At 45.2% G+C, this 12,696-nt stretch overlaps 1 protein-coding gene across 3 annotated transcripts in view; it reads left to right on the forward strand.

Moving 5' to 3' along the window:
- The first annotated feature begins 6 nt into the window (after positions 1-6).
- KIF4A (kinesin family member 4A) overlaps positions 7-12,696 on the forward strand; it is an 86,001-nt gene continuing 73,311 nt past the window's right edge. For 2 of the 3 annotated variants that reach the window (XM_006908523.2, XM_025044421.1), the window contains exons 1-7: positions 7-77; positions 362-500; positions 601-715; positions 3,636-3,826; positions 8,901-8,993; positions 11,583-11,749; positions 11,957-12,051. In XM_006908523.2, coding sequence (XP_006908585.1) covers positions 381-500; positions 601-715; positions 3,636-3,826; positions 8,901-8,993; positions 11,583-11,749; positions 11,957-12,051 — 781 coding nt within the window. In that variant the 5' untranslated portion in view covers positions 7-77; positions 362-380. The remainder of the gene's footprint in view (positions 78-361; positions 501-600; positions 716-3,635; positions 3,827-8,900; positions 8,994-11,582; positions 11,750-11,956; positions 12,052-12,696) is intronic. The other variant, XM_025044420.1, reaches the window with a different exon arrangement.

Below are 12,696 nucleotides of genomic sequence, written 5' to 3' on the forward strand. Positions count from 1 at the left end.
GACCGATTTGAAACTTGGCGGTTACAGCTCGCGTTGGAACGGGGCGGCGGGAGCGCCGGGAAGGTGCGTTCGGCTCGGTGAGTGAAGCGGGCACACCTTAGCTGCGGATCTGCCTTTCCCGCTGCTCTGTGGCGCTTCGTCGTCTCCGCCGGGGGTTTTCCTTTCCGTTTCAGACGTCACTCCGTCCCCTTCAGAGTGTCGGGGCTGCGGGCAGTGCCGCGGTGGCCACGTCTGATAAACAGTGACTCTCGCGTGGCAGAGATCCCGCTGCGAGGGCCGGTACCGCGGGCGGGCGCCCTGCCACCCCTGCCAGCCCGCCAAGACTCGTCATCAGGACGCTCTCTTCTCTTCCCCGTCACAGACGGTGCCGAGGCAGGACCATGAAGGAAGAGGTGAAGGGAATTCCTGTAAGAGTGGCTCTGCGATGTCGCCCTCTGGTCCCCAAAGAGATTAGCGAGGGCTGCCAGATGTGCCTTTCGTTCGTACCCGGGGAGCCGCAGGTGCGTAGCAGTCGTGGGACACCTGGGGCCGAATGACAGGCTGAGGGGCGTGGCCTGGCCTTGCGTGATTTCCTGACTCCTTGTCCCTCGCCTTCTCTAGGTGGTGGTCGGTACCGACAAATCCTTCACGTACGATTTTGTGTTTGACCCCTCTACTGAACAGGAAGAGGTCTTCAATACAGCGGTCGCCCCGCTCATTAAAGGCATATTTAAAGGTGAGGCCGTTTCATTCTTCAGATGCTTCTCGAGCATACGGTGTGACAGGCACCGCGTTCGCATGTTGCAAAGACAGGAATGGGTGAAACACGAGTCTTGCCTTCCAAAAGCCCACAGCCTAGGAACTAACGCGATATCACGCGTGAAAAGTCTCGGCGCCCTCAAACGAGTTTGGCGCTGGTATTTGCTTTCTGTGGTTCTGCTCATCTTTGGCTTGTATATACTTTTGTTTGTCCTGGAACCTCATTAGATCCTAAGCCCTTCGATGGGTCCTGGTGATGATCAGTGTGCCAACCGACTCAAGGCCCAAGCCCTACAGAACCCCGCGGAGAGATTCGGAGATAAATAATGTAGCTCAGAGTCCAGGGGTGGGAATAGAAGTACATGGCTACATTTATAATTTTGGGTGCATAAAACGTTTTTACCTTTTTGCACCCATCTTTAAGAAAAAATATTTTAGAAGTTAAAAATATACAATAGGAGCGGTCCTGCTGTGCAGGTAGCGGTGCTTTCATACAAACGGGTGCGAAAACCAGAAGGATGGCACTAACTCCAAAGAACTTGGGGTGAATTTCACAGCGTAGGGGACCTTTGAGGTAGATCTTGAAGGATGAGTAGAATCTTTTTAGGTAAAGAAGGAAAATTTCTAAAGCCCCTGAATATTCTAGTTGATAATCTTTACAGCAGAAGCTAAGGCTTCAATGTTATTGAAGACCTCGTGACAGTTCTTAAGGGAACAGTGCCTGGGGGGTGGGTCTTTAATTATATTCTAGTACAGTGGTTATTCAGGATTCAAAGCAGAGGACTATTTAAAAGTAGAAACCAAAAATAAAAATAATAAAAGTAGAACCGTGGCATATCAGCCCCTTAAAGTCAAAAGGGACGTTTGTACATCACCCAGTCTAGCTTTCTTTCCAAAGAAAAATGCTTTCTAGCAATATCTCTGTAAACTGAACTTCCAGTATCTATTTAATTTTTTTTGACAGGGAACTCACTAACTCAGGGTAGTCCTGTTGATTGGTTTTTGCACGACTCTGATTGCATTAGATTATGTTGAGATGAACTTTGCTTCCCGGTAATTTCTACCCAGTGATGTCAGTTCACCCCTCCAGACAAACAGAAGCTTTCTTCCAGCTATTTACATTTTTTTCACTTTTTTTATGACTGGGCACATTGAATACTTGGTTTCAAATTTTACAAATGTTAAAGCAGTCATCTCAAATTTATAAAAATCTGCAAGAATAGCATAAAGAACTTTTTTTCCTAAACCATTCGAGATGAGTTGTTGACTGTGTGCCCCCTGAACAGTGTACATTTGCTACGGACAAGGACTTTCTCCTACACAACTGCAATACAGCCATCAAAATCATGAACCTAGCACTGCTACATAACTACCATCCAGTCCTCAGACTTCATTCAAGTTTCACCAATTGCTTCAGTTATGTCCTTTATAGAAAGGGTCTAGTTCAAAATCTCACGTTGTATTTAGTCGTAATGGCCCTGTAGTCTCTTTAACACTTCTTCAGGCTTTTTTTGACTTTCATATTCGTGACATTTTTGAAGATCACAGGACAGTTATTTTGTAAACGTTCTCAATTTTGATTTGTCTGATGTTTATATATGGTTAGCTTCAGGTTGTATATCTTTAGCTGACTCCCGTCGGGCGAGCCATGTTTTTGGTTTGTTCCATTACTGCTGACGTTCATTTTGATCATTTGAATAAGGTGGCATCGGCCAGTCTTCTGCACTATAAAGTTAATCTTTTTCCTGTTTACATACTTGGAAGAACATGATATTTTTCTAAGTCTCTCCTAATTAATCATCCCTCCCTTCCTTCGGCCATTCCTGAAACGACATGGTCTCCAGAGCCTTCATTATCCGGTCGCCTTCCTCAGACTGTGCCTTCAAAGCTTACTAAGAGCATCATAGTTCCACTTTCGTATTTTTAACTGGGAAACGTTGAGAATTAAATTATAGTGTTTCGAAACAGTATGATGTAGAAAATGATTCCAGTATATGTGTGTTTGGTTAACGTCGCTCTGCAAAGGCGAAGCCAGTCTTTTTCAACAAACTCGACAGCACCCCTTGTACTCTGAACCCCCAATGCCACAGAGCCCTGTGTATTTTGTGAAATGTACTGAAACTCGGTTTCTCCAGTTGTTACTATATACACATATCTGTGGTGTTGCCGGAAGTTATGGAATGTCATTCTCCTGCCCCACAGCTATGCCAGGCGACACCGTAGCCATCTATTAATGAAAATCTCAACTTACCATCCTAAGACCTTTCAGGACATCAGGGTCTTCATTTAGACAAGTTCTTTCAAAAAGAAAACGAAGCAAAGACATAGATCCCATCGAATCATACCTAAACGATGCCATTTCTGTGAGGAGCCTGACAATATGGCCCAGATGTCGTCTGAGAGTTCAGATGGAGAGTAGATGCTTTCGTTGGCTGTGCAAAGCAATTTGGTTACCTCTTCAGATGAAAACTCTCAATCAAAGAAATACGTGTTGGAATCCCTCCTGTTTATGCAGCTTCTAAGACTTTTATTTAATTCCCATAATTTAGAATTGCTTACAGTAGAGAGAGAGCAGACTTAGAAAGCTCTGAGTGGCTTTTTGACCGTGATTTGGCCACCTTGGTCATCTCAGTCCTGTCTTTGTTTTACTGCCTAGCTTTTAATGGCTATCGAAAGGGGTGCACAGTCTGGGGTTGGTATTTTTCTTCTTTGCTTATCGGGAGTAGTGCAACGTCGTGGCACCCATGTAACTTTTCTCTGTGTTTGCTATTCCTGAGAGACCGTGTCTTAAGACAGCGGTCTCAGTTTTGTTACATGCGATCACCGAAGGAAGTGGAGCATATTAATAGGATGAAAATATTTGAGCATCACTATGCATGTGACTTCTGTTTTGCCAGGATACAATGCGACTGTCCTGGCCTATGGACAGACAGGCTCTGGAAAAACCTATTCAATGGGCGGTGCATACACTGCAGAGCAAGAGAATGAACCAACAGTTGGAGTCATTCCTAGGGTGATACAACTGCTCTTCAAAGAAATCGATAAGAAGAGTGACTTCGAATTTACTCTGAAAGTGTCGTACCTGGAGGTAAATGATTTATCGTTAATTATTCTGAGTTTAAATTTATCTTTGGATAGAGAAATAAATCTGAATCAGGTTTTTCTTGGCATGACTCAAATGATATAATTGCGTTTTTAGTAAATTACATTTTAATAAATTGATAGAGAAAACTTACTGGCTCCATTGGATCTGGCTCCCACCCAGTTATTTTCCAGAATAGTCTGTTTAATCGGATTGTTAAAGGAGCTGGCATCGCCGTGTAAAAAGATGATAGGAATTCTGTAATTTCAATTTGGCTTCTATTATTGATTCCCTATAGAATCTGCCAAAAAAAATTTGATTTCCCCTTACTACTTTGAGCTACTTAAGTGATAATGCTGCTACTTCGTGAAGAATGTTATAAAAATTGGGTGATGTATTGAGCTGTGTAAGTGATGACAGGGTGCGTTTACCGAGCATATGTTTATCAAGTACCTACTGTGTTACAGGCCCTGTTCTAAGTACTTGGGATATATCAGGGAACAAGACGTAAAAATCCCTGCCCTTGTGTGCGTTTTCATTCCAGTGTATATCAGTATACCAGTAGATTGACCAACGGTTCTGTCTAACCTCATGACGCTCAAAACACAAGTTGAAGGAACTTATGGCTTCTGGAAAGCTAGCTGGTTGGTTCCATAGCAGTGATAATATGTCTTACCTTTAAGGAGCAATAATTTAACTTGTATGATTTCAACATGCAATTATCAATTGCATGTGAACAGTTCATCCTGAAGTTGAATCTTGTTTTTATTTTTATTTCTTTCGTTAGTTTCAGGTATACAGTACATTGCTTACACATTTATATATCGTTGATGAAATCTTGTTTCTCGAGGTAGGCCTGTATTGCTGTGAATTTCTCTCTTTGGACTGCTTTCGCCGGGCCCCATAGGTTTTGAGTCATTGTGTTTTCATTTTCATTTGTCTCTAGATATCTTTTATTTCTTCTTTGATCTCATCGTTAACCCATTCACTGTTTAGTAGCATGTTTTTTATCTTCCGCGTGTTTGTGTATTTTCCAGTTTTTTTCTTGTGGTTGATTTCTGGTTTCGTACTATCGTGGTCAGAGAAGACTTTCGATATGATTTTAATCTTCTTAAATTTATTGAGACTTGTTTTGTGGCCTAACATGTGGTCTGTCCTGGAAAATGTTCCATGTGTACCTGAGAAGAATGCATATTCTGCTGCTTTGAGAGAGACGGGGTGGGGTGGTGAAACGTTCCAAAAATATCAATTAAATCCAACTGGTCTAGTGTGTCATTTAAGACTGCTGTTTCGTTATTGATTTTCTGTCTGGAAGATCTGTCCATTGGTGTCAATGGGCGTTAAAGTCTCCTACTATGAATGTATTATTGTGAATCTTTCCCTTTATGTCGGTGCTCCTACGTTGGGTGCATAAAAGTTTACTAGGGTCATGTCCTCTTGTTGGATTGATCCTTTTATCATTATGACATGTCCTTCTTTGTCTCTTATTATGGCCTTTGTTTTTTTTATGGTGACATTGCTTGATGAAATCCAGTAAGTTTTAAGTGTACAATTCAACAGTAAATCATATATATTCCACAGCGGGCCTTTGTTTTAAGGTTATTTCGTCTGATATCAGTATTGCTACCCCAGCTTTTTTTTCATTTCCATTTGCATGAAATTTTTTCATCCTTTTACTTTCAGCCTCTGTGTGGCATTTGATCTGAAGTGGGTCTCTTGTAGACAGCATATATATGGGTCCTGTTTTCTTATCCATTCGCTACTCTGTCTTTTGACTGCGGCATTGAATCCATTTACATTTATAGCGATTATTGATAGGTACACAGTTATTGCCATTTTATTATTTGTATTTATGGCTTCTTTTCCCCTACTTCTTTTTACAGGAGTCCTTTTAATATTTCTTGCAATTCTGGCTGTTGGTGATGAATTCCTTTAGCTTCTTCCTGTCTGGGAAGCTCTTTGTCTCACCTTCCATTTTAATCAATAGCCTTGCCTGGTAGAGTCATCTTGGTTGTAGGTTCTTGTTTTTCATCGCTTTGACTATTTTGTGCCAATCCCTTCTGGCCTGCAAAGTTGCTGTTGAGAAATCAGCTGACATTCTTTTGGGGGGACCCTTATAGGTAATTTACTGCTTTTAAGAGTCTCTTTGTCTTTAACTTTTGGCATTTTAATGATCATGTGTCTTGGTTGTGGGCCTGTTTGGGTCCTCTTGTTTGGGACTCCGTGTTTCTGGGCTTGTGTGTCTAATTCCTTCACCAGATTAGGGAGGTTTTCTGTCATTATGTCTTCAAATAGATTCTCAATCCCTTGCTGTCTCTCTTGTCCTTCTGGTATCCCTATGATGTAGATATCGGTACATTTGATGTTGTCCTAGAGGTCTCTTAAACTCTCCTCATTTTTTTTAATTCTTTTTTCTTTTTGCCGTTTGGGTTGGGTGTTTTCTGCTACCTTGTCTGATTTGATCCTCTGCTTCATCCAAAATACTGTTGATTCCAATTACCGTATACTTCATTTCTGACTGGTTCTTTTTATGGTTTCCGTGTCCTTTTTTATGCTTTTTATGTCTCTCTTAAAGTCCTCGCTGAGCTCATCTCTCCTCCGTCCAAGTTCATCGAGCATCTTTCTAACCAGTGTTTCGAACTCTGTCTGTGGTAGGTTGCTTGCCTCCATTTCATTTAGAATTTTTCTGGAGTTTTCTCCTGGTGTTTCATTTGTGGCATGTTTCTTCGTTTTCTCACTTTAGTTGCCTCTGTGTTTGTTTCTACGTGTTAGGAAGATTTGTTGTGTCTCCCAGCCTTGGCCAGGTGGCCTTATGTAGTCGGTGTCCTGTGTGTCCCAGTGGCGAGGTCTCCCTGATCTCTTGCGCCGGGCGCTCTGGACCTGTTCCTTGTGTGGCTCTGTGTGTGTTCTGTTGTAGCTAAGCCTGGATTGCTGGTAGCACGTTAGTATATGGGACTGACTCTCGGGCTGACTGGCTGTGGGGATGAATCATGCCCACAGGGTATGGGCTGCTGGGTGAGGGCTGACCCCACAGAGTGGGGTTCGTCCTAGTGGGTTTGTGTACCTGTTGAGGCCACCCTTTGGGTGTGCCGCTTGTGGGGCTAGTCAGGTGGTGCTCCATTGTGATGTCACACGAGCTTCCGCGTGTGTTGGTTCTGGGACCCCTTGGGAGGGGCTCCCGTGCAGGCCAAGGTCAGCCGCTGCTTTAAATTTTTCAGGGCTACCTGGTAGGAGCTACAAAGCGATCCGCAGATGGTCGCCGCCTGTGCTGGACCCAGAGGCTAGTGGGAGAGACCGCGCTGCGAGCCAAGGTCGGTTACCCCAGTGCCCGGCCTGGGGCGGCTCAGCAAAAGGACCCGTGCGCTTCGAGGCCCCGGGCGCCTGCCAGATGCCCGTCAGACTCCGCAGCGGGAAGAGCCTTTGGTTGGTACGGGAGTCGGATGGGTCCGGGTCCCAGGAAGTCGCTGGGGTAAAGCGCGCGAATTTCACCTGGCCACTGCAGCGTCAGGCTTCGTGCCAGGGCCGAACCTGTGGCCTGTGGCAACAGTGTCAGGTCGCAGCGAGGCCCGCCGCTGCCCGCCTCGGGCCTGTCAACAGCGAGATCTGTTCGTGAAATACTGTAGCTCAGGACGTGGTTTGTGGCCTGACACCGAAAGTCCCTCCCGGGATGCACGGGCCTCGTGCGGGCCCCACGAGCCAAGGTCTGCTGCCTGCGCGGAGTGCGGCCCGGGAAGGGGCAGGGCGGGGGCGGCCGCCGCGCAACAGACCCGCCGCGGGCACGTTGTGCTTCGGGTGGTTCGGGCCGATGGCACCGGCCAGTGCAGCTTCGGCATCGGCTGTGCCGGGAGAGGGTTGAACACGGGCAGACTGCCCCGAAGGAGAGCCAAGGAAGGACCCGCGCGGCTGTCCCTGCAGCCTTCGCAGGCGGGAGAGACCACGCGACTCAGTCCCTCCCCGCTGAGTCCCTCTCCGAGTGTCTGCGGCGCCTCTCGAGCCGCTGACACCCCGCCCTCAGTCTGTGCGCTGGCCCTTTAAGGGGACGTCTGAGTTTCTACCATCCATCCGTCTCACCCTTACTGCCGGAATCCCCACTTGGTTTTACAGTCAGATTTTGTGGGAACTCCTCTCTTGGAGCTGGAACCCTGGGCTGGGGAGCCCCTGGGTGGGATAGGACACCCCTCTCCTTCAGGGGAGCCTCTGCAGCCGCGCCCTCCCTCCCGGTGCCGGGCGTGGTACCAGCCCGCTTTGTGGCCAACGCTCCTGTCTCCAGGTGGCCATTTCTTTATATCGTCAGAGGTATGTGTCATGATCAGCTAGATCCAGGCGGTTCTCTAAGTTTTTTTTTTTCATAATTTGGTTGTGCTTTTAATGCAGTCCTGGGAGGAGGCAAACCCCGTTTTCACCTAGCCTGCCATCTTGACCCCCCAAGCCCTGAATTTGAATCTTAATAGGTATAGGAGGTGTCGAGTTGGAAGTTGGGGGTGTTAAACATCATTAAGATTCTCCTTCTCGAATCTCTTGAATAACCCAGTTGTGGCCAAGGCGATCAGATGAAAAAATGACTTAGGAACCTGGTATATTAAATAGTAGCAAGAGCAATAATAACAAACAAATATGGTGATCATTGTCTGCCAAACGCTGTTCTAAATGCTTGAAGTTCTGACTGTCGTTGAAATATCAGTTGCCTCTTCTCCTTTTCGCTTTCCTCTTCTACCCTCCACTAAGAACCGGTTACTTACAGTTGTACAAAATCAGTGAAGGTGACACTGTTATGACACCATCAAAGAAGTGAACTTGGACACCCACGTGACTTTTCATTGTGTCTGCTGTTCCCAAGACACGCGGTCTTAAGAGAGCAGTCTCAATTTCGTTATGAGTAGTATGTGAATTCATTCTTGTAAATAGCAAATGATTGCATGTAGGATTAAAGTCCTTTTCTTAATTAAAAAAAAATTCGTTGTAAAAAATATTTAATACGAACACTCACAGCGAAATTTAAAAACTTATCTATGATCCCATCACCCTGAGGTTAGCACTGTTAACATTTTCGTTTTTATCGCTTCGTTTTCAACAATATCAGATTTACAATGAAGAAATCTTGGATCTTCTATGCCCATCTCGTGAGAGAGCCTCTCAAATTAATATACGGGAGGATCCTAAGGAAGGCATAAAGGTGAGTTTGTCGTTGTTGTTGTTACTATTATTATTGGAAAATGTTGGTCACTACTAAAGTTCACATCCCTTTCATTTGCCATTATGATTTTAAATGACCACTGACATCTTTCAGATTTCGTGTGGTTCCAGTTCCTTTTGTTAGTTTAGAATTCCTACATAGGATCTCTTGTGGGGAAGGAAGTTTTATCACCTTCCTGTTACCTCTTAAAGGAATGCTAATATCAATTAAATATTTACTAGGAATTTACAGAGTTCTAAGGCTAGGCTGTCCAGTATGGTAGCCACTAGCCACAAATAGCTATTTCAACTTAAATGAACGAAAATCGAATAAAATTTCAAATGCAGTTCCTCATTTTCACCAGCCACACATCAAGGGCTCCGTAGCTACATGTGGCTGGTGGCTACTGTATTAAACAGCAGAGACAGAGAACTTACCCATGGTCACAGAAAATTCTGTTGGATAACACTGGAACAGATACTGCTCTAGGCTCTGATATTTAAAAATTAAAAAAAAATAGTATAAGTAAATAAAAATTTTTTAATTCATAAGTACCCCAGGAAGAAGAGCTCACTTATTTGAGAGGCTTCCGTCACATGGTGTAGATGCAGGATGAGAAGCTATAGCTGAACAGAAAACTTGAGGCAAGTTTGAGAGTTTTGTACGAGGGAGCAGGCCAAACCCAGAGGTCAGTGTTGAGAACAGGCACAGCGTGGGTCTAGCACCAGCCTGGGACTCAGCAGTGGGAGAATCCGAAGCTGGAAGTGGATGAGAATGTCTAGTTCAGACTTGGAAAAACTTGGTAAAATAATATTTTCCCATCTTCCTCTCCTTCCTCTCTTTCATGCAGGCAAAATGGAAGGTTTAGGGTCCAGGTGCCTGAGGGGCAGGTGCTTGTGCTTCTGATTTTTGTGCTTCTGATTTTTTTCCTTCTGCGTCGTTAAGTTATTAGCTGAGCAGTAAAGCAAGGCTTGAAGGATCAGACGTATTTTGAAAGCCTGGTAAGCCTGGAATAGAGGAAGACAATTTGGATAGTGGGGATACGAAACCTGGGCAAATGCAGGCTATGGCCAGAAAGACCCCAATTCCAAGATCTTTTATATGCCCCTTGCTAAGGCAGGAATTAAATCCCAAGTATTATTTGAGGCAAAATTTACAATTCACAGACGTGTAGATTTCTGATTCAAATCGGGGTGGGTAGAGACAAGTTTATAAACACTTCTCAGATGGGATGAATGGAACGTAAGTATGTAGAGGAAAGAGGTAAGGGTATTCTTGCAGCAAGGAATAGTTTACGCAGGAAAGCAGAAAATATACTCCTGGCGGTCATAAGTCTAGCCCAATCTGTCCGGATTCAAAGACATGGGTTGGGAAGTGATAGGGAATGTGTTAGGACCAGATTATGAAGCCAGATCAAAGAAAGAGCTTAGTTTCCGTCCCTGTGAACAGTGTGTAAGGTGTTTAATGCTTCTGAATCAAGGGTTGCTGTGGCTCCTTCTACCTGATTTTTATCCGATGTGTTCTCTCCAACTAAGTTAGCTCCTGTGGGTTAGAAGAGTGTCTTAAAATATCTTTGTATCGTCATTATCTAGCCCGGGGCTTTGCAGTTTGGTGACATTTCCAAAAGCAGGATTTTAGGAAGACTAAACAGAAATGGATTGAGAAGGAGAAGGACTAGGATGAGGAAGGCCAATCAGGGAGACTCTGCCTGGTTTTTCAGACTCAAAGTCACATGGGCCTGGACTAGGCAAGTAGCCGTGGCAAGGAAGAGGAGGCAGTGGCTTTCAAAAGAATGACTAGGACATGGTGATGGATGAGATTCGGAGGAAGGGGAGGAACCGAAGGTGGATCTGAGGTTTCAAGAATATTAATGGAAATGGAGGAATAGCGGAGAGATCGGCGTTGCTGGGAAGAAGATGGGTTTGGTTTGTAACTGATTTCAGAGTGTAAGTAGCAGGCACCTGTACATAAGAGACTAGAAATTAGGGCACCGAAGTAGATTTGGGAGCCACGGAATAGTAAAACCACAGCATACTGAGGCTCGAAGGGACTTCGTGATCATCCGGTTCAGTCTCCAGAGGCTCCGAGAGGTTTTAACTTGTACAAAGCGTCCCGGGTAGATACAGTACCAAGCTTAGGACTCCATTTTTCTGGCTTCCCAATCCGGTGGAAACTACCATGCTATCTCTGCTAGTGAAAATGGAGTCTAAAATGGTCAGAGGCATAGCGAGAAACAGGTTCACGCAGAGGAGGAAGCAGTGAAGAGAAAGCGCACATCGGTCCGCTGGCCCGGCGGGCCTTGGGCTCCCAGGGGGACCCCATCCATCGCTGCCCCCACCTCTGGAGATCTTCGCTATCTCCAGTATCAGCTGGTGCCCTTGTTCTGGAAGCCTCTCCTGGCGGTTGGAGACCTTGGTTTGCAGGGATCATACGATCAGAGATTTGCTCGTTAAAACCAACATTTTGTCCGATTCCACGGGAACATCAGGCACCATTTAAAAAAAAAAACAAAAAACACCAGTTCTTATATTTCTGACGAAGTATTCGAGGTGTGAATCTTAAAGGAATTGTTTTCTCTCTCGGAATTAGATTGTGGGACTCACTGAGAAGACCGTTTTCGTTGCCCTGGATACCGTTTCCTGTTTGGAGCAGGGCAACAACTGTAGGACCGTGGCCTCCACGGCGATGAACTCCCAGTCATCCCGGTCTCACGCCATCTTTACCATCTCCATAGAGCAAAGAAAGAAAAGTGACAAGTAAGTTACAGTGTAAAGGGTCAAGATGTTTAACGTCAGTTCTACTAAAGTCGAACGTCAGGTCGCTTCTCCCATTGATTTGACAAAGCACCTGCCATCCGCACTCTGAGCACTCACTAGGATGAGAGCGGGCAGGCCAGCTTTGATCCTCAGCTACCCTCGAGCTCGCATGCCACTCTCATCTGTGGCCTTCTGTCGTTATCACAGGAATAGCAGCTTTCGCTCCAAGCTGCATCTCGTAGACCTTGCTGGATCCGAAAGACAGAAGAAAACCAAAGCCGAAGGCGATCGTCTCAAAGAGGGTGAGAATAATCAAGGCCAGAGCCGGCCAGAAAAACTCCCAGTACTCTCATTGGTCTAGTTGCTGTCTCGACTGGGCTAGCTCAGGTCACATTCTCCTAGTACGTACAATTCAAGCTTGAGGCTGATTTCAGAAATAGTGAAAAATGATTTCTTTCCCTTGCGCTCGTTTTCTAATTCAGGTCTGAGATTTGGATCTGGCCCTTGGTTTGCTTTCGTCTGCTCCAGGCAAGTTTTAGTTTTTCTTTTGTTGTGTCTGACTTCCCGACTGCTTATGATTAAAATCAATATCCTGCAGTATCCGCTCGCCCTCCCAGATGTTGTCACTGACAAAGCTCATCAGCATGGCTTCCGTACCTTCACTGAGGTTGTTGGATGTAAACGGTGACGTCGCTAAGGCTAGAAGAACCCGTGGGATGTGCCGCTAGAGACTGCGCTCTAGCATGATAGCGACCCGGTAGTGTGCATGCTGCGATGATGGGCTTGGAAACGATTAATTAACCTCTCTAACAGAAATTAACAACCAGCTTCCGTTTGTCAATTTCCTCCTTAAGGATCTCATAAAAGATTGCGCCAGGTGCTTCGCCAAAATCCAGATGCTCTGTGCCTACCATCTTTCTCATAGCTACCAGCTTAGTAACACTACA

This window comes from Pteropus alecto, unplaced genomic scaffold (genome assembly GCF_000325575.1).
Source record: "Pteropus alecto unplaced genomic scaffold, ASM32557v1 scaffold312, whole genome shotgun sequence".
Taxonomy (NCBI): Eukaryota; Metazoa; Chordata; class Mammalia; order Chiroptera; family Pteropodidae; genus Pteropus; species Pteropus alecto.